This window comes from Aotus nancymaae, unplaced genomic scaffold (assembly GCF_030222135.1).
Source record: "Aotus nancymaae isolate 86718 unplaced genomic scaffold, 86718_ANA_hifiasm-v0.15.2.pri h1tg000019l, whole genome shotgun sequence".
Classification (NCBI taxonomy): domain Eukaryota; kingdom Metazoa; phylum Chordata; class Mammalia; order Primates; family Aotidae; genus Aotus; species Aotus nancymaae.
This window is the reverse complement of record NW_026988431.1, coordinates 48,135,968-48,158,143: the sequence shown is the minus strand read 5'-3', so window position 1 is coordinate 48,158,143 and position 22,176 is coordinate 48,135,968. Positions and strand designations below refer to the sequence as shown.

The 22,176-nt window shown below is 38.5% G+C and overlaps 1 protein-coding gene across 8 annotated transcripts in view; it reads right to left on the bottom strand.

Annotated features, from left to right (window-relative positions):
* Nucleotides 1-22,176, bottom strand: part of MME (membrane metalloendopeptidase) — a 146,191-nt gene that overhangs the window by 85,086 nt on the left and 38,929 nt on the right. Inside the window, exons 1-3 of one of the 8 annotated variants that reach the window (XM_021669535.2) lie at nucleotides 9,709-9,831; nucleotides 4,545-4,714; nucleotides 3,778-3,813 (exon numbers count right to left, since the gene is read on the bottom strand). In XM_021669535.2, coding sequence (XP_021525210.2) covers nucleotides 3,778-3,813; nucleotides 4,545-4,704 — 196 coding nt within the window. In that variant the 5' untranslated portion in view covers nucleotides 4,705-4,714; nucleotides 9,709-9,831. Of the gene's footprint in view, nucleotides 1-3,777; nucleotides 3,814-4,544; nucleotides 4,715-4,829; nucleotides 4,854-4,913; nucleotides 5,017-5,463; nucleotides 5,483-7,191; nucleotides 7,281-8,975; nucleotides 9,123-9,441; nucleotides 9,586-9,708; nucleotides 9,832-22,176 lie in introns of those variants that run through there. The other 7 variants (XM_021669539.2, XM_021669537.2, XM_021669540.2 and 4 more) reach the window with 7 other exon arrangements.

Below are 22,176 nucleotides of genomic sequence, written 5' to 3'. Positions count from 1 at the left end.
TGATCCCTTCCTTAAGTTGTTATTTCTTAAGTGGTATTTGTTTTATTTTAGGTCTGGTGTAATCTTTCATACTGATGCATTACACATATGGGCAAGTTAAAGTATACATAAACATCATTTTATGTACATCATAAATATTTAAATCCTAGATGCTTGGATTTAAAATATGTAACACCAAACAGATTTGAAACAGCCTTCTGCAATATTTTACTTCTGTCTTGGTATGGCTTGACTTCTATTCCTTGACTTCAAAGGATCAAAGAGAAAATTACATTTGCTGTGACATTCCCTTCCACTGGGAGAAAGGTTTGAGTTGGGGCCATCTTTCACTTAATGGATGACCTTGAGTATCAATACTTACTTTTCCCATTCTCAGGAATTTCTGAGCTCAGGTTTGAACCCACCCAGTCTCTTAAAGTGCCCTATAGACTTGCTGGTGAGATATTTTATATTTTTTCAACATCTTTCTTTTCATATTTTTCTTTTCTTTTCTTTTCTTTTCTTTTCTTTTTTCTTTCTTTTTTTCTTTTTTCTTTTTTGAGATGGAGTCTCGGTCTGTTGCCCAGGCTGGAGTGCAGTGGCATGATCTCAGCTCACAGCAATCTCCGCCTCCCAGGCTCAAGCAATTCTTCTGCCTCAGCCTCCCTAGTAACTGGGATTATAGACGTGCGTCACCAAATCCAGCTAATTTTTGTATTTTTAGTAGAGACGAGGTTTCACCATGCTGGCCAGGCTGGTCTCCAACTCCTGACCTCAGGTGATCCACCCACCTCCGCCTCCTAAAGTGCTGGGATTACAGGTGTGAGCCACCGCGCTCGGCCTTCATATTTCCTTTTCTTTCCATCTGCTCTACTCTTGTCATTCTACTTTAATACTTGCTTTTGTCCAAGATTTCCTCTAGGGTTTTCCTAGTTTGCAACAACTTCTAAAAGAAATAGTTGTATTTTCTGTGGCAGAAAAGATCTCCTAATCAGCAAAAGACTGTGTGTGTGTGTGTGTGTGTGTGTGTGTGCGCGCGCGCACATGCGTGAGTATGAAGAATGTATCCATGAGGGTGTGTGTCATCTTATTTATTCTCCTAGGAAGAATAGTAACTACCAATGTGAACAAGCGTTCTAATGGCTTGTGAACCAACAGAATGAAGAAAAATACACAGCTATACAGCAACCTTGTTTACCACAGAAGTTATTTCTATTGTACACATTCTTCTGCCAAGATACAGTTCTGCAAGGTGTTTTACATTTGGTTTGATTTCTAAGCTACAATTAAAGGATATAGGTTAAATACATTTTAGAGAGTTGAGACTTGCCACACATTATTTAAAAACCGTACCTCTAAACATTAAGTCACATTTAAGATTCCAGATTCTGAATATCACATTGCTCCTTGGGAGGAGAAAACTGCCTAGATCTCTGAGGCAAAATCACTTGTCGTTTATAAAAATACACCTACCTAGTTAAAAAATCCAGCTTCTTTGAAAATAAAATTCAAGGAAAAGAAGACAAAAAGGAAAAAAATAGTGAGAGAAGAGAGAATCTATAGATTAACATACTGAAGAGACATGTCAAGTGCATTAGAGACAGGGGAATTAACCCTTAGTAGTCAATATGTAAGTGGAAGTTTCTCAAAGCAGGACAGCCTGAGCATTTAATAGGGTAGCTGGTAGAGAGAGAAAGCATAGGAGGACTTGGGGAGGAAGTAAATGTTAACTTTGACAACTTGGGCACATGCTGACTTTCGCACATGACCATGGACATCTTCCAGCCAAGGTACCAACCTGTGCAGCCATTTCCCTGGGAATAAAGAAGCTTTGTTTTTGAGACAAACTTTGAAGGAGAAAGTGCATCTTATGTTGAGCAGTAAATAGCTAACATCTAAATCAAGTCTCCCTCAAGCTCCCCACGTCACATCTCAAGATGTCTGGCCATTGCACTTGTGACCCAGAGCCAAAAAAAAAAACCCACCAAAAAGCAATACAAAAAAAGCAAAAGGCACAGATACAGAACATTAGACTACAACCTAGAATTGCCAGATATTTTCCCATCATTCTTTTGCAAAGTTCAGTGAATAACAAAAATCTATGTAAAGAGTATCCAAGGCTGGGTGCAGTGGCTCATTCCTGTAATCTCAGCACTTTGGGAAGACCAGTTGGAGGATCGCTTGATCTCAGCAGTTCAAGACCAAGCCTGGGCAACATAGTGACACCCCTCCTCTACAAAAAAATTTTTAAAAACCTAGCCAGAAGTGGTGGCAGGTGCCTATAGTCCCAGCTACCCAGGAGGCTCAGGCGGGAGGATGCCTTGAGCCTAGGAGATCAGGAGATCAAGGCTACAGTGAGCTGTGATCACACCACTACACTCCAACCTGGATGACAGAGCAAGACCCTGCCAAAATAATATATATATAACCAGCAGAAAATGCTTAAAATTATTTGGGACAGTTTATTTACTTATAAGACACATAGACGTTAGAAAGGAGGTTTAGAATCTCTTGTTAAAGGGCATAAGCATTGTTTTCATATCCCAGGGTGCTGCCCTTAGCTACCACCTTTCTTCTTCTTGAAGAAAGAACAAATACTCCCATTTTCAACACACTGTAATTGATAGGATTTCTATAGCTCCATACACTTTCCTGTTTTCCGCTCTTATATTTTTTCTCTTCTAATCACTGATGTTGTCTTAAGTTCAGCCCTTAAATTTCTTCTCTTCTTTTGAGAACTCAAATACTCCCAAGGCTTCCACTATCACTCCTAAACTGACAGATCCCAAATCCAAATTCCAGCTTTTTAAACCTCATCTCTACCTCCCTGCTGCCTATCCTCATGTGGCTGTTACCCACGGCTTAGACCAAACACATCCACATCCACCTCATAACCTCTCTATTTCTGTGTGGGCTGCCACCATTTTTCTTAGTCCCTTGGGTTTTAAAACTTGGCATCATTCTCAACTCGTTCATTTTATTTGGCAAGTCAGTTCTATTGAGTCACCCAATTCTCCCTTCCATTATCTTAATAGCACTCTTATCTCACCACAGGCCACCCTTTTTTTGCTAACACCTAGAGTACAGCAGCAGCCCCCACCTGCCTGTCCTCCTTTTCACTCAATCCATCCAACTTCACATTCCCGGAATCATCTTTCACCTTTGGCCTGATCACTCCTCTGTTCAAAAATATCTGTTTCTCCCATATTACAGTATCAAGGATAAACATGGAGCTTCAAGGTTCTCCATAATGCACTCTTCCAACAAGCATTCATTTTTACTACTTCTCAGTAACATAGTTTATTCCTGTTGTGTTTGGAATTCCTTCTTCTGCGCCTCCACATCTCAATTCTAGCCCCACTTCAAGGTTCTCCTCAAATGTTAATTTCTCCGCCTAGATTTACAGGCCTACATCTCACTCCCTTCTTCTCACTCACCTAGTGATGTGCATTGAGAAATTTAACACAATATACGATGTTTATGGTTTCATATGTGTTCATTTTCTTTCTCCAACTACATGGCGAGCTCCATACAAATAGAGATACAGTTTTCTATTGCCCTGCCATACAGCCCAGGACTGAAAACAGTGATATATTTTTCAGAGTAGACAAGTTAATTAATCTACTACTTAAATACATTTATATTTTCCTTGATTATAGAGCCAGACACATAAATAAAAGAGCCAGACACATAAATAAAATGAATAAAAGTATAAACAAAGCAAACGAAGATTAGCACTTAATTCTAAACGTTATACATCAGCTGCATAACTATTACATGTAAAAAACCATTTCTTACCTGATTTTATGCAGTCTGATGACTTGCAAATACCATCTAGGAAAAGGAGAAAATATGCATAAATATTGGCAACACATATTTTTAATTTTCTACTTATCTTTTGTTCTTTTAAAAACTGCCAATTAAATAAGCAATTCCTTAAAGCAAGAACTAAAAACTGAGCATTATATGTCATTGTCAGTGGTTAGAGAAAATATAAGAAAATAAAGTAGGTAAAATCTAAATTTAAAACTTTGATTATGAAGAAAAATGTTTTATTATGTCTTCTCTACCAACTGAGTCCTAGGCATATTAAATTGAAATAATTCGTTGTTTTTGCTTGGTAATCATTTTTTTTTGCCATTAAACAACCAATCTTTTTTAATCCTTATTGTGAAAAACTTCTAAGACTCGAATTAAATTTGTTAAATTCTGTGAAGACCTTTAGAATTTCAATGACACAGCAAAAATTAACTAATGACTATTACTAAAGCTGGCCACAAAATTGTGTATATTTTAATCAAATAAAAACTATACATCAGATTCCTCATAAGTAAACATGAGTGCACTAAATATATTTGCAATTAATAACTTAGCTCAACATAAAAGGTATTGTACTTCAGAGTTAATTGGTTTGACATACTGATGTTACATTCTATAAATGAATCTCTTTGTCAGTCTTTAAATGCCTCTATCCTTAACACATGTATTAGATAGATGGTAAAAACATGGAGGAAGATTTCCTTCTCTTTTGCATTTATGGATGCACAGGTGTGGGAGTAACTTACCATCGTAGGTTGCATAGAGCGCGATCATTGTCACAGCTATGATGGTGAGGAGCAGGACAAGGACCGAGAGGCTGATCTCTAGTGGGGTCCATCGCTGTTTCTTCTTTGGCTTTGGAGTGTTGATATCAGTTATATCCATCTGACTTTCTGATCTGCCCATCACCTAAAATCTGCAAAAAATGAAAATACTGATAATGAAAAATATATAGATAAAAAAGAAAATGTTCAAATGCCTAATATGGCTGGATAAAAGTAAAAGGTTCAGTTATTTTAAATTAGAAGTACATTTTTGCTGTTGAGAAGTCAAAATTGTGTTGCTGAAAGCGGAGAATATAGAGCCAAATGAATTTGACAGGTCTCAGTCACTACCTTTCGGGTTTGTTTTTTTTGGTATATCACTGGAAATCTCAGCAAAATTAGACAGTGAGACTTGGTTGAATACTCAAGTAGGATTGCTTCAGCAGTTTATAAGCAAATAATTGCTCTACCATCATTAAGAAAGTTTTAAACTCACCCTTTTGAACTCTGGACTAACAACAAAGGTTAATTTTATATCTTGCTCCAGTGGCTTTTTTTATGAGCTCAAAAATCAATGACTAATACCTTGAGGTTTTGACTAAGTAATAATTTGAAATACTAATATAGATAAACAGCAAAAGGAATGAAAACATGAGGTAGTTTATTTTAGTTATAAAAACAACTTTTATTTTTACAGTTCAAAATTACTACTACTACTGATATAGGTATCTATTAACTGGTTAGATAACATGCTGAAAATGGTCACACATCCTGAATATCCAACTTAACCACACCCAATCCCATTTAAGGGGGAGTAAGGGGGACAAGTAAACAAAATAATGCAAAAAATTACCAAGTTGATACTTGTCATCCTGTATAAAGCAGGGTGTGCAAAACATACCTGTTCTTTTTTTTGTTTGTTTTTGAGATGGAGTCTCGCCCTGTCACCCAGACTGGAGTACAGTGGCACGATCTTGGCTCACTGCAGCCTCCGTCTTCCAGGTTCAAGTAATTCTCCTGCCTCAGCCTCCCAAGTAGCTGGGACTACAGGCACTACCACGTCTGGCTATTTTTTGTATTTTTAGGAGTGACAGGGTATTGGTCAGGATCGTCTCTATCTCCTGACCTCGTGATCCGCCCGCCTAGGCCTCCCAAAGAGCTGGGATTACAGGCATGAGCCACTGTGCCAAGCAACATAACTGGATTCTTAAAAATCTTTCATCTCAACTAGAGATGTGTTAAAAAGTTTTAGCCTAAAAGTGGAAACTGACACAGAATAGAATAATTAGGAAACTGGGGCACAGAGAAGTCAGGCATCGTGCTCTAGACTACACAACTAGTCAGTATTCTTTGTAAAGAACACATTTGGTCACTGTTCAAAATAAAGTTGTATCATCATGCAGTAAAAACTAATTTAGATCTTATTGTAGAAATTTAGAGGGAAAATTAAGGAGATATAAGCCTAAATATTAAATTTCATCAGGGGCCTAGTGATATTTTATCAGTCAGTCCCCAAGGACTAGAGCACAGAATTTCCATTTTTCTGCATGACTGTATAAAAGAACATCTTAAACTAACAGATAAGCTCAATACAAATTACTCTTAGAATTTGGTTCTTGGATGAAATGATGGCTCAGAAATGCTCTTACAGTTAAAGATCTTTATTGAATACACACAATTCCCTAAGGGTGTATTTTATGGAAACTGAGGCATAGGAGAAAGAAGAAACATTTTACATTTGAAGTATGGTCTGGGAGACCCAGCAGAAAACTAGGAAATTAACCTTCCCAGTGAATTATTAATAAGTGAACCACAATTAGACCTTAAAGTTCTGGATACAAAGTCTTAAACATGCTGTCCGCTTGATTACATGAGGCTATAAGCAAGGACAGACTATCAAATAAAAATATTTTATTAGACAATGAAAACCGTGTCTGCTCAATAAAAGTGGAATGTAATGTACCTGAATGTTAAAATGTCTTACTTAATGGTTATGTAAGGCATGCTGGCTTAGTCTCACCACCCCTGGGGTTATGATACGGAATTGCATTGATTGTAGTCCTATTTTAATAGAGTATTGGTTGGGCAAAGAAAAGATGGGAACAAATTAAATAATGCTTTGGACACCTTACAGAGAGGTAAACGATAATAATTCTCTCAGTCTCCTCATGTTTCTTGATTGTCCTAAAGAACATCTGAATGTTAAACACATTTGCTCAAGTATTTCCCTTTCCTGAATATTCTTCCCCCCTGCTTTAATATTTCGGAAGACAATGTAGAGAAATGTTTATCAGTAGAAAATGCCTTTTGTTTTTTTTTAGTTCTTCCTTAGAAATGGCAGTCAGTGTCTCTGTAAAGTAAAGCGAAGAGGTGAACCAAGCATCCTCAGGGTTAAATTACAGGTGCTTTGTGGCAACTCCATGCCTTGTGGCATAGTAAAGCTAGTGAGTAGGCATTTCCTTCTCTCTTGTGAGTTTATCTTCCCTTGGCTTCTCCTTCTTATCCTTGAGACTGGGGTACTGAAACAGCTGGGCTCTTAATGGTTCAGCACCTAAGTCTGCAGAATCAGTTCCAGAGAAATGAAGACAGTGACATAAGCTGCATCAAAACAATATAATCTTTGAATCACCTGCAAAGTCTTCCTCCATCTCTCCCTCTTGTAAACCCTCTGTAAATTATTCAAGGAAGTCTTTTTCTCCTAAGTAGCATTTTTTCAAAAGCATTGAACAAAAGCAGAAAAGATGCAAGTTTAACCTCCAAATTAACTTTGTCATTCATTTCCAGTTAATTCTAGAAGGTTCACTATTTTTCTTTAAGAAATCAGGGGACAGTATCTGGAATCTCACTGTGGAACATATCACTAACCCCCAGATACCTGAATATCCAACTTAACCACACCCAGTCCCATTTAAGAGGGGAGTAAGGGGGACAAGTAAACAAAATAATACAAAAAAAAAAAAGTTGGCCGGGCGCGGTGGCTCAAGCCTGTAATCCCAGCACTTTGGGAGGCCGAGGCGGGTGGATCACGAGGTCAAGAGATCGAGACCATCCTGGTCAACATAGTGAAACCCCGTCTCTACTAATACAAAAAATTAGCTGGGCACGGTGGCGCGTGCCTGTAATCCCAGCTACTCAGGAGGCTGAGGCAGGAGAATTGCCTGAACCCAGGAGGCGGAGGTTGCGGTGAGCCGAGATCGCGCCATTGCACTCCAGCCTGGGTATCAAGAGCGAAACTCCGTCTCAAAAAAAAAAAAAAAAAAAAAAAAAAAAAAAAAAAAAAAAAGTTGATACTCGTAGTCCCATATAAAGCAGGGTATGCAAAAACATACCTGTATTCTTAAAATATTTTGCCTCAACTGAAGATATGTTAAAAAGTTTAAAAGGAAAAGTGGACACTGCTACAGAAGAGAATAATTAGGAGGTCTAAGATAACAAGAACCCTGCAAACTTCAGCTTGATAACATTATCAACAGATTAAATTACTATTTTGTTTAAGTATAAGCTGAATTTTAAAGCAATGTAAAGCAGCAATTCTTACACCAGTTGAGCATACGTATAACTATATCAGATAGTCAAAGCAGGAAACCTGGATAACTGAGGTGTTAAAAAGGAAGTCTACTTATAGACTTACAGACTTAGTCTTAGCTAAGCAGTTTTCATCTTCATAGCACATTATAACATTAACTTAATGACTGTAGGTCCCTGAAGCTGTGCTTTGCAATTACAGTTTGCATTATGGAAACTGAGGTACGAGAAGACGGAGAAACAGTTTCCATATTTAGACTGTGTCTGCAGAAGCTGAGGACAGAAGTACTCAGGATCAATCATCTTGTTGTTTCCCAGACATTAATTAGGTGTTTCCCGGCCCGAAATACCGAGTTCTGGTTACAAAGTGCAAACCACATTACTTCCCTGGGTAGTGCTGCTCTACAACCGAAGACACAGTTTTAAGTCCAAGAAACTACCAGACAATATTTGAAAGTGCTGGAACCCACAAAAATGCCAGGGAATGAAGCTACCCGCCTTCATACAGTCGATTTGCCGATGAGCAGCTTCCAAATGCTGACGCTGCAAATCAGGTACTAGTTTTCAGTTTAATAAAATTGCCATTTGAATCATATATGGGGGAGGAATCGACTTGATCAAGAGGCTAAAGAAGGATATTTGGTTGCAATTACCCTTATTTTCAAACAATACTAAGTAAGAAGTCTTAAACTTTCATCTACAAAAGAACACCTCCACCAGCACCGACTAACCCTTGTGAGATATAAGCATAAATTATATAATAGGAAATCAGGTTTAAAGCAAAATGAAGAGGTGGGATAATGAAAAGATCTTCCAGTTAAGAAAAGTAAAAATAGAAAAGTGAGTTACAAATGAGAAAATCCTACATAAACCAAAATGAAAACAAACCTTGCTTTTTAAAAAGACAAAAAAAATCAGTGTCTGTACAGCAGAATGGCAAATTCCCAGCCCCCAAATCAGCCCCGGTGCAATCTGGTAGCGCGGATCTCGGTAACAAAACAAAACTCCCCGAGGCAGAGGCCGCAGGGAACTATGGAAATGAACCTTAAGCGCCAACCTGACGTGACTCCCAGAGCCCTCCTCAGGTCACCCCCCGGGTCCCTCTCCCTCCCCTCACTCCTCAGGTCCCAGCAGCCGCTCTTTCCCAGGGCACGCCTCCTTCGCCCGCGGCCGCAGGGTCTTGGGCGCTCGGCTGGCGCCGGACCTCAGCGGCGGACCCTGCTCCGCGCACCTCGCGGCGGCCGCTCCCCTCGGCCGGCTCTGCCCTCCCCGTGCCCGTCCCACGGGCTCCCAGCGCCCTGGGCGCTCGCGCCCTTTGGACCCTTCTCCCTCAGCTCGCTCTCCCGGGACTCACCAGAGGGATTCGGGAGAAGTTGGAGACTGCGGAGCCGACACATCCCGACCAATGAGCGCGCGGGGCCGGGTGGCAGCGGCGGGCGGGCTGGCGGCTGGGGAGCCCCGCTGAGCGCCGCTCGGTCGGTGCATCCGCCCCAGGCGCCCCGAGCGGCGCGGGCTCCAGGCTGAGGCCGGACTTGGGGGAGGTTCTGGACCCGCCTCCGCCCGGGTCAGTGGGCTACGAGGAGCCCGGGCATCCCTCCGACCCGCACCCGCAGAGACTCACCGTGACCTCTCAGCAGATCCCGCACCAGGAGTTGGGCGGCCGCTCCAGCCGGCGCTCGGTCCAGCTTCGCCACTTGCTCATCTCCGCGTCCCGCGCGTCTCGGCGCTCTCACCACCCCCCGCCCGCCTCGGCGCTGCAGGACCAGCGAGAGGAGCAGTTCCCTGGGTGACCTGAAGGCTTCCGCTAGGTCTCCCAAATCCAGTCACTTCGCGTGAGGGGGCCGGGGCGACGGGGGGCGGGCGGTGGCAATGAGAATGTCCTATCCTCCCCACACCCCACCTCACCATTCCCAAAAGGGCTTTGCTACACATTCTTGGAATTGCTTAGCCTCGGGGCTTTCAAGAAAACAATACACTGGGATTCTCTAGTGCTGAGGAGGGCTCCATCTCTCCCCTGCGGACCGGAGACTATAATGCGTGCCTCTACTTTCACTCTTTCTTGCTCCCTTTCCTCCCGGAATCCAAGCATCCTTCCTTCTTCATTTAAATTTCCTCTCTCCCTCCCCCCTCATTTTCTTTTTTCTTACTCTCTACCTCTCTTCCCTTTTCCTTCTTTCCTTCCTTGCTCCCGCTTTCTTCAACCCTCTTCCCTCTTTCTTTCCTTTCTTTTTCTTGGTCGTAGCACTCTGATGTCAAGATCTGTGCTGAAACTCTCCGCTCCCACCTCCTGACTCCAGGGAATCTTGTAACATGTGTACCTGGGAGGTTGAGGGTGGGGAGTGAGAAAGAGAGAAATAAACTAAAGTGTGCCTGCTCTACCTACTGAAATCAGCTGTAACGCGCCCGGGCCCTCATCAGTTTCATGCAGGCAAGCAGCACACCACTTTCACTCAAGACACAGCGATTCCATCCTCAAAGGGGCAAATACAAACTAGGAAATACTTCTGGCACAAAGGCAGTTTCTTTGTAAAAGCTACCTTTAGCAGCTATAATTGCCAAGGAACTCAGAGGAACTTCTTTTTTTTTTTTTTTTTTTTTTTTTTTTTTTTTTTTTTTTAAGCTTCCAGTATACAAGTATCTTTAACACCGATCCCTTTCCTCTTTTGAATCACATGAAATTAAACACACACACACTCTCACACTCCCCTGCAGAATTCATACTGAAATAAAACTGGGTTTGCAATAATCTGTTTTTAATATCAAAATGATTTACTGCTTGAGGGGAGTCCCCTTACACTAAAAAATTTTACATCTTTTTCATAGCAGAGAAAGCTGGAAAGCAAGGAGAAAAGGTAGTTCACGCTAATAAGATAAGTGAAAAGGAGAGACATTTCCCCCAAAAGCGAACCAATCTTTAAATAATTAGGTTAATATAGAGAAAAATGTAGTGTGTAGACTTAACAAGTGTTATTCATGTCTGTATAATTTACTCTTTCTCTGTGCATCATACAGACACTACTTAGTCCTCAAAACGATCCCAAAATATTGGTGTTTTTACTCCCACAAATGAGCATACGGAGCTTGACTAGCGCCCTGGAAAGCATCTCAACTGGAATTTTTTTTTTCTCAACAGTCTCTCTCTGTCACCCAGGTCAGAGTGCAGTGATCTCTGCTCACTGCAGCCTCTGCCTCCCAGGTTCAAGCGATTCTCTTGCCTCAGCCTCCCGAGGAGCTGAAACTACAGGCATGCACCAACACGCCAGGCTAATTTTTGTATTTTTAGTAGAGACAGAGTTTCACCATGTTGGCCAGGCTGCTCTTGAACTCCTGACCTCCAGTGACCAACCTGCCTCGGCCTCCCAAAGTGCGCCCGACCTCCACTGGAATTTGAACCCAGTTCATTTTACTCAAATGCTGAGATACCATTACTTCATCTTACAGAGATGACTGATGCCTAAAAAGGGAATTTACTCACATTCATTTGGTGAGAAATCTAGATCTTCTAACACTCTACTGCTTCGTTTTTATTACTCTTCAGCTAAATTAGTAAAATGTTATTTCAGCCTTACAAGATCATCAATAAATAAAATTGAGTTTAAAAAAATCTTTCCTCTTTTTTACTGTAGTCTGTTATCAGTTTCTTCATATGGAGTCATGTCCATTTACAGTTTAATACATTTCTTCTGATTAACATAATTATTGTTGATGGGGATGTGACTTGGACAAGGGCAGTTAAAATTTACATATCAACAGAATATGCAAATTAAGTTTACATGCCTAGTCTTAACCTTTTCATTTAAACTTTTCAAGCTAAGTTCTGTTTTCCAATTTGCACAAAAATTTTAAGTGTAATAGAAAAGTTTCCTTTGCCAGGTAATAGTATACCCTTGCAGCTCAGGAATATCTTCATATTAGTAGAAATAGGACAGTTTGATTTATTTATAGTGCCTCTAAACATAGAGCTGAAAACTGAAAATGTAATTGATTTAATTTTTTTAATTAAAGAGCTGTTAATGAAAACTTTTCAAACTTTCCAGTTATGAACATATGTCATAGATTTATTTCAATCTTGTTGCAAAAGGAAAAAAAATCCATAGGAAGCCATTCAAAGATTCACTCTTGGTGAGGGCTTTTTTTTTTTTTTTTTTTTTTTTGAGACAGAGTCTCACTCTGTCACCCAGTCTGGAGTGCAGTGGTGCAATCTCAGCTTACTGCTAAAACCTCTGGTTCCCAGTTCAAGCAATTCTCCTGCCTCAGCCTCCAAAGTAGCTGGGATTACAGGAACGTGCCACCATGCCCAGCTAATTTTTGTAATTTTAGTTTCACCATGTTGGCCAGGCTGGTCTTGAACTCCTGACCCTGTGATCCACCTGCTTTGGCCTCTCAAAAGTGCTGGGATTACAGGTGTGGGCCACCATGCCTGGTGGTGAGGGCATTTTAAAGGAAAAAAGGAATTTACTTACAATGTACCAAAAGAGACAAATGCCTACTTAAAGTTATTTTTAGACTCTGACTTTCAGCTGATAGTCGACAGTATAGGTTAGTAACTGGTTTCCCAGAACAAATCTTTTTTCGTTTTCTTTTTTCTTCTTTCTTTCTTTTTTTTAGATGAAGCTCTCACTGTGTTGCCCGGACTGGTCTCTAACTCTGGGCTCAAGAGATCCTTCCACTTCAGCTTCTTGATAGCTTGAATTACAGGCTCATACACCTGTCTTACAATATCTTGATTTCATCCAAGTTCATTAGAAACTTAGGCTTTTTTTTTTTAATCAAGAACACTAAATCTCCTCCCAGAAAGTTATGCAAGCTTGAAATAATTTTTTAAGGGATCTAATTAAGAGCCCCAAGTACTTACAGTAATTAAATCTAGAAAAGGGAGGCTTACCGAGGTGGTCCAAGATCACTTAGTTTGGCTACTTATAGGAATGGAGGAGAAAGTAGTCCTCCTGGTGGCCATACATAATTTATTAAGAGTGGAATACATTGGTTCTAGCAATATGCAGAATAGATCCTTAAAAACCGCCACTGTATGTGACACAAATGCTTGATAAATTATTTTTTTAAGTCCTTTAAAAATGTAATAGTGCATTTTTATATGCACCATTGAGCCAGCAGGCAAGTAAAGGAAAACCTTAGAAGCCAAGTACAAGGACAGCTGTCAGAGGCATTTGGACCAGAGCAACTCCATCTTGAATAGAGGATAGGTAAAATAAGGCTGAGACTTGCTGGGCTGAATTCCTAGGAGGTAAGACATTCTTAATTATAGGATGAGACAGGAGGTCGGTTTGCACAAGATAATTAGGTCACAAATAGGTGGATACTGTAAAGAAGCCAGCCAAAACCCACCAAAACCAAGATGACCATGAATGTGACCACTGGTGGTCCTCATTGCTCATTATTTGTGAATTATAATGTATTAGCATGCTAAAAGACACTACCACCAGTACCATGACAGTTTACAAATGCCTCAGCAACATCCAAAAGTTACCCTATATAGTCTAAAAAGGGGAGGGACCCTCAGTTCAAGGAAATCTCTGCCCCTTTCCCTGAAAACTCATGAATGATCTACCCCTTGTTTGGCATATAATCAAGAAATAATTGTAAGCATACTCAGTCAAGCCGCCTATGCTCCTACTTTGCCTATAGAGTAGCCATTCTTTATTCCTTTCCTAATAAACTTGCTTTCACTTTATGGATTCATCCTGAATTCTTTCTTGCAAAAGGTTCAAGAACCCTCTCTGGGGGTCTGGATTAGGATCTCTTTTCCTGTAACACAGCCAAAAAAAATTCAAGACAGAAATGTGAGTACCAAAAACAGTAGCTGCCCTGGGGGTATCTATCCATTTCAAGAGGCCTCACCAGACTTAAGTGACCTAGAACTTTCACTTTAATAGGACTTGCAAGTTCCAAGGGACTTCATAGAAAGCCTAGTCCAGAGCAAAGTGAAAAAGTGGGCTAACAAAAAATGAAACTCAGCCCCAACTCCCACTCCTCACCCCTACTCTCCCCCAAGAAACATAAATATATTTGCTTTTTTCAGTCATGACTCAGTTTGGTAAATTTACAACAAAATCTTTCTGTAAGAATTCACGATTGGGCCAGACTTTAGATGGATGTAGGGCTAGCATTTATACTAACTGCGTAGCCTGAGTATTTCCAAGTTAAAGATTTACAGTAAAGTAGTCACAAATAAAAATTCTATCCCAAATAAAAATTGAAAAACCTACCACTACTGACTCTAACCAAAGGAACTTCTTGAGAATGAATTTATGAAGCAAAATAACAGTTTATGGAAGATCTGATATGCAAGACATAATGATAAGCAAATAATATAATAATAACATAAATAAATCTAAGCAAACATTAACAAAAATAAAATTATGGTGATAAAAAACATCAACTAAAAAACCAGACAACAGGCGAGTGTAAGTCAGGAAAGTTTAATTAGAATTAAAGCAATCGAAAGTCTTTACTCAATCAGGCCTGGTGGTGTGCGTCTGTAGCCCCAGCTACTCAAGAAGCTGAGGCAGGAAAATCACTTGAGCCCAAGAGTTGGAGACCAGACTGAGTAACATAGTGAGATCCTGGCTAAATAAATAAAATGAAGTCCTTCCTTAAGTTGTTGGGAAGGAAAATGATATTGATTAATTATATACTTTAGACTTTATTAGGTTAATTCTGTATGTAAAAAGTACTACTAAAACCACTGAAAAGATAAAAATAGAGAGCATAAGGTCAAGTTTTGCAGAAAGAAAAAAAATTAAATACAAGTCAATCTAAAGGAGGACAAAAAGGAAAAAGTATTAGAGGAGAAAACATAGGAAGTATAACATAAAATGCTAGAAATAAATCAAAATATATTAATTGCAATAAATACAATTGGACTAAATTCTCCAGTTAGAAGACACAGACTAGCATAAAACAAACAAATAAACAAAATCCAGCTGTCTTCTGTTTAAAAGAGACACACCTAAAACATAAGGCTATAGAATAGTTGAAAGTAAAATAATGGAAAAAATATATCAAACAAATATAACAAGGATTGCTGGTATAGCAAAGTTGTAATAAGACTAAAATTTTACCAAAAAAAAGAAAACAATCAATTCAGCAGCATGATAAAATTATAAACTTGATTACATCTAGTAGCATAAATTTTAAGTATATACTACAAAAAATAAGAATTAAAAGGGTAAACTGATATTTCACCATATTAATGGGTGATTTTAATATACCTTTCACAATATTTGATAAATCAAGTGCACAAATCAGCAAGGATATAGAAGATTTGAATAACAATATTAAAAGATAATCTAATAGAATTATATAGAACATTTCACCCAAGAATTGGAGACTATACATTTTTAATTTATTTTTATTTAATCATATTAAGGTCCAAAAAATGTGTTGGAATTATTCCATAATCCATGGAATATTTACAAACATTGATTATTTACAAACATTGATTATTATTATTTACAAACATTGATTATAAGCCAAACTATTAAATAAGCCTCAGTGAATCTCAAAGACTTTTCATAACACATTTTTTGGACCTTAATATGATTAAATAAAAATAAATTAAAACCACATATACATCTAGAAATTGTTAGACAATGTACACAAACACCTTAAAATAACATGTAAATTGACCAGGCATGGTGGCTTATGCCTGTAATCCCAGTTCTTTGGGAGGCCGAGGTAGGCAGATCACCTGAGGTCAGGAGTTCAAAATCAGTCTGGCCAACATGGAGAAACCCACCCCCCCTACTAAAAAGACAAAAATTTGATGGATATGGTGGTGCATGCCTGTAATCCCAGCTACTCAAGAGGCAGAGGCAGAAGAATTGCTTGAACCCAAGAAGCAGAGGTTGCAGTGAGCTGAGATCACGCCACTGCACTCCAGCCTGGGCAACAGAGTGAGACTCTGTCTCAAGCAAAAACAAAAACAAAACAGATAAAGAGCAAATCATAATTGAAGTGACGAAACCTATAACTGAATGACAATAAAAATATTTCTTGTCTATCATGTCAATTGACATCAATACGTGTCAACTGAGGTATCTATCAATAGAAGGAAATTTGTAGCCTTAAATAATTTTATTTTAGGGAAAAATAGCTAAAATTTAATGAGGTGAGCATATAACTTAGGAAGTTAGAAAAAAAAAACAACTGTAGTACATAAAAATAACCAAAAAGTTTTCTTTTACCCTATTAAAATTAAATATGAGTTCAATAGTAATTATTGTGTTAGAAAGTCTGGATAGTATAGTTAGAAAAGAGAGAGAGGTCCAGGAGTGGTGGCTCACACCTGTAATCCCAGCACTTTGGGAGGTCGAGGCCGGTGGATCACCTGAGGTTGAGAGTTCGAGACCAGCCTGACCAACATGGAGAAACCCTGTCTCTACTAAAAATACAAACTTAGCTGGGTGTGGTAGCTCATGCCTACAATCCCAACTACTTGGGAGGCTGAGGCAGGAGAATCACTTGAACCCAAGAGGCAGAGGTTATTGTGGGCTGAGACCATGCCATTGTACTCCAGCCTGGGCAACAAGAGCAAGATTCCATCTCAAAAGAAAAAAGAAAAAAGAGAGGAAAGGGAAAGAGAGATGAGGGGAAGTGAATAGAAAAGAAGAAAGAACTAATTAAATAATGACAAATTACCTAGTATGATCATCAATACTGAAAAACCAACATAATCTACAAAATATTACTCTTACTTATAAGAGTAATATGATTGATATAAGCTCAATATTACAAAATTAATTGCACTTTTATAAGAGAAAAAAATGAGAAAATGTAACCTTAAAAGACCCATCTACAGTCCAATAGATACATAGATAGATAGTCATTGATATAAATATAAATATATAGATATATCCTAAAAAGGGGGTTGTAAAAAAAAGAAAGGGCAGAAAAGAATATGTAACAGATACTTAAATCAGCCTTAAAGCCTAAAACATTTATTATCTGGCTTGATACAGAGCAAGTTTTGCTACCCTTATGCTAGCCAAGCCTATACTTCTACTGGAAAGACAGCCAATAATTAGTTTTGCTCTTTACAAGGGTGCTGTTTTTTTTTCCTCTCTCGCTCTCTCTTCTGGCAGATTGTACAAATTGATACTTTTTAAAAAATTTATGCCATTGTGTTTTATTATTACCCACTACTATTGCTTAAAACATTCTATTTACAACAAATTAATGTGATGTACAAGGCTTAATAGACTTCACCCACTGGCTAATGCCTAAATTGATATTCTCATTAGTGGTATATAAGAAGTCAGATGAGTAAGACTTGGTTTTATATTAGAGTTTTAACTGGCATTTACTTATTAATTAATGAGATTGTGCATCTCCTGTGCTGTGGTCATTTCTATTTATTCTTCATTTTAATGCCTGTTTGTTCTTAAAAATGTGAAATCATTTTTTAGCTTGTAGCCTCTGAAATGGGCCACTGACCACTATTGGATTTGGCTGACTGGCTGTAGTGTGCAGATCCCTGGCTAGTAGATCCTCCAGAGATTATGTGATTCTATTGGGATATGCGCCTTTGGTTGACTTTTCTTCGACCTAGCTATTCCACAACTCAGAAAAAGTTGCCCTTGTTGGAAACTGGTTGTGATGAAAATGGACTAATTTAGGAATTTATAGGAGGCATAACAATACAAATGATTCTTGCTTAAAACCATGCAAATAAACTTTTTCCAGTGGAGATCCTATTGATTTCCATGGAAACGGTAACTCTAAACATCACATTTTATAGGCTAATAAAAGATTTGATAGGCCAACATAGTTTTTAAAAAACTAAACTTTGGTAAACCATTTTGGAAAACATTTATATTATCCAGAATTGTTAAAGAAGCATATGACTTACAATCCAACAAATTTACCTTTAGGTACACAATCTCAGAAAAAACCTACAGATATGCACAAGATTCTGTACCAGCACAGTCTGTAATAATTTTCAAAAAAGTAGAAACAACACAAAAGTCCATTGATAGGATAATGGATAGATAATTGTAATACATTCATAAAATAGAATACTACACAGAATACAAAATAACCAACTGCCCTAAACAAATCAACAAACCAACCAACCAAACAAATCAACTGCAGCTAAACTGCACAGAATACAAAATAACCAGTTGTAGCTAAACAAATGAGAAAAGTAATGTTGAATGAAAAAGCAAGCAAATTCTCTGCAGAATATTATAGATACGAAGAAAACAGAAGATGTAATGATTATGTAATCAGGCAATCCACAGTTTAGCGGGTAAGAAAAATGCAAACGAGTATTTACAATAGATTTGCATGTGATGGAAAAGTGTTTACTCTTTTATGCATGGTGGGATTTTGTGCAATGGACCAATAAGGTCGGAGTGTCCTTTACGATGCCTATGTTGCATTGATGGGAGTAAGGAGGATGGGAAAGGATGGAGGCAGGGAGATCTGTTAAACGGCTGGGATGGTGATTCTTATGAGAGACATTTTAAAAATAAATAAGTAATTTAAGGCAATTGGAGAGATTTTTGAGGTCAAATCCATAGGACTTAGGGACTTTTTCACATTGAAGGTAAAGAAGAAAGAATCTAGAATGACTCCTACAGTATTGGGCAACTGGATAGATCTGTTACTTCACTGAGATAGGGAACGTTTGATAGTGGTGGTGGTGAGCTGTGGATAGCATGATGGATATCTTGTTGAAATTGTAGCATTACTATCATAACAATGGGATGTTTGCTGCTCCTGACAGTTTGGTAAAACATCTATTTGTTACATGCCAAATGCAATAATTAACTGTGATGATGGGATAAATAAGGCTCAGAAATATTATACCTTCAAATTTCATTCAAGAAAAAAATACCCTCTAATTACCAAATGATTATTTTGAAAACAATCACTCACTAAGCAGTTTATCAATTGACTACAGCAGAGTGACTGAAAATTAAATTTCAAAACACGGAATTGGGGCTATTCCTTGGCTAAACTCTTCCATGTGCTGATATTGTGGAGCAGGAAAGTCCCTCCCAGACACGCTGGATATGCCACTCGTATGAGGATGTGACTAAGCTCAGTTACAGAGATACACTCATCCCCTCATGTCCCCAAGATGATTGTGTGTTTCATCCCAGCAACACACTAAAATTCCTTTCCTGGCACTACATAGAGAAAGGGCAAAGGAGGGTAGCTTCACAGCACAACTTGTGTGGACACTTTTCATAAGCCTGGAACCAATTCTGGCCCGGAGGGAGGGCTGATTTTGAGCCCTTGGTATGCCCATCACCACATACCAAGGAACATGTGCATCTGATTCACTCACATTAGACCTCTCTGATGCATTTCCTGTGGACAACTGTGGCCCTGACTGTGGGGGCTCGAGAGCAGGGTATTGAATACTACACAGCAGCAGCCACAGGAAAAAACTCAAACACCCCAGATTTTTCTCAGCTCTTCAGTTTTGGCATGATTTACCTTTAAATCTCTGGTTCTTTCTAACTCTGATGTTGAGGGCAGAGGTGCTGATTTCAAATAGTCAAAACTAGGACAAGCAAGAAATGAAGAAATGTAGCTTCTAAGCAACTCCTCAGTGGGAAAGTTTGTGTCTTGAAATAATCATATTCCACATGTAATCAATCCCCAACTTCTCTTGGATCCATAATGTTTCCAGGAAAAGTGCCAGGTGAAATAGAAATATCTAAAACTTAGACTTTTACGTTCCATGCTTTATTTATTTATTTATGCTTTATACCATACCAATCCTTTTGCAAAGATAAAGCTTATCTGGAACCCCATCATTCTTAATCCTTTTCATTAGGTGGTCATTCTTACCACTGGCATTCTTACTAATTCAGATTATTGCATTTACCTATATTCTGTAAGTCCAAGCAAAAAGAACACTTTAAAAAACTCATTCTGATCTGTTTATGCAGATGTATGTACATAGTGGCTTCTGGTGTATACTTTCATTATAACGTTTAAAATATCTCAATGCCAAGTCCTAAAGAAATGAACTGCTCCTTGTTACAAGATATTATTAATGTAAGAAATCTTCTCAAGTATAGTGATTTGGGATGTTATTTCACAAAAACTTATTCAATGCACATTAATGCACTGCAAATATTAAAACTAGGCCAGAAAAAGAAATAAAAGCGTTAAGAGGCCCCATTTGACAAGTGCGATATTGTATACAGTTGAAAAATAGCTCCAAAAACATTAAACAATGCGGTGTGTCTTACTTTTGTCTCTATCACACTAACTATATTGTTATAGGAGAGTTGTCTGTTTGCCTCGTCCACCTGTCTTATCTAGTGGTTATTGGTAGAGGCGGCAGTTACATTCCCAAGGGAAAACAATCTCTTCCTGTTCCCTGTGGTTATGCCCATTTCCTGTTGCTTCTGGAGCTGGGTAGGGAGGCAGTTCTCAATAAGGTCCTTCTGTTGATGTTGACCGACATCACATGGACAAAGGCGGGGGAGTCACATTCTTGTTGAGTACTAGGATATTAAAATAGCTGAAGGTTATGGAGCCTATTCATAGTCCATTAATCTGATGATTTTGTTTTCTATTCATTTAAAACCCAGTGAGTTTCTTTCTGCTAAGGAATTCAGGGTGATATTAATTTCTTCAGTCACTATTTAAGTAGGTATTAAAAGAAAGAAGGGTTCTCCATAAAGTACAATGTTTCTCTTCCTATAATATCACCAATAAATTGCTAAGGCAGAATTTCACATTATAGCAAAGAATGATACTAATATCATTTGAAGGTGTCTCAAAGAAAAAGGACCAGGTTAGTGCTCTTCAATTAACGAGATGTTCATCTTCCCTCCAAGCCAATCACTAGTGAGCTCAGTCATCCTGGGCCTTAACAAACCTCTCCTGACTCTGAGTTGCCCCAAGCTGATCAATTCTTTCATCCCTTTTACTGAAAGCATCTTTAATTTTCTCCTTTATTTCTAGCCTGATGACCTTTCTTAATCTTTAACACATCTATTTCTTGAACTTTCAGTTCTCTTAGCTTCTACAACATTGTGCTGATCTCGCCTTCCTCTTTGTCCTCCAATTGCTTACTAAATAAAGCATGTTTTCTTCTCCTTTCATCTGTCTCTCTCTCTCTACCATTTCTTGCTTGACTGTTTTTATCCATACTCATTATTTCAGCTTAGATCTCATGGCAGACAACTCCCAAACCTACAACAATTAGTCTAACATATTTCCCACTTTCCTTTCATTTGTAGAATGCTTCACAAACCCTTGCTCTCGTGAAGCCATATACTTTATAGGCTCAGCACTGTTCCAGTTCATCTAGGCTTGACACATCCCAGTGGCCTTTGATGACTCCTTTATTACTCCCCAACAAACAATGAATTTCCAAATTTTAATGTTTGTATCTCCACAGGATCTCTTGAATCCTTTTCCCTATATTTTATTTCCAAAGCCAACATTAGCCAGCAGAAATTCTATTCTCTTATTTTTCCTGCATTATTATACTAATGTTTTGAGCATTACCCTTAGAAAGACACCATTTCATTTTTTCCTTATCTCAATTCATTGTTCACATTATTTCCTGGTTGATTAATAGAAACTCAGAATATTTTACTCACTCAGATGTTCAAAAAATTTCAATAACTCTCTAAGTCTGCAAAATTCTGTATTTTCAGATTTTATGCCTGCTAAGTCTAACTTAATAAAACTTGTGCTACTTTAACACGTGCTAGGCCTGTTAGAATGGGAAAAGTATAGAATCAAAAAAATGTAGCTGATACCATGACACCAGCGACACCCTGTCAGATTAGCCTAAAATATTCAAGTTTTGGGGGGAATGATTTTGGCTTCAGCAGCTTTATTAAGGCATAATTGATATAATAATAAACTGCACATATTTAAGTATATAATTTAATAAAATGTGACATTTATTATGCATATGCCCATGAAAGAGTCATCCAATCAAGATAATAAATTTATCCAACACCTTCCAAAAGTACCTCTTGTAACGTGGTACTCTCTCCCTGCTGCCCTTCCCCACGTATCTCTTATCTCAGCCAACCATTGATTGCCTCTCTGTTACTATACTGTTTGTATACTAGTTTGCATT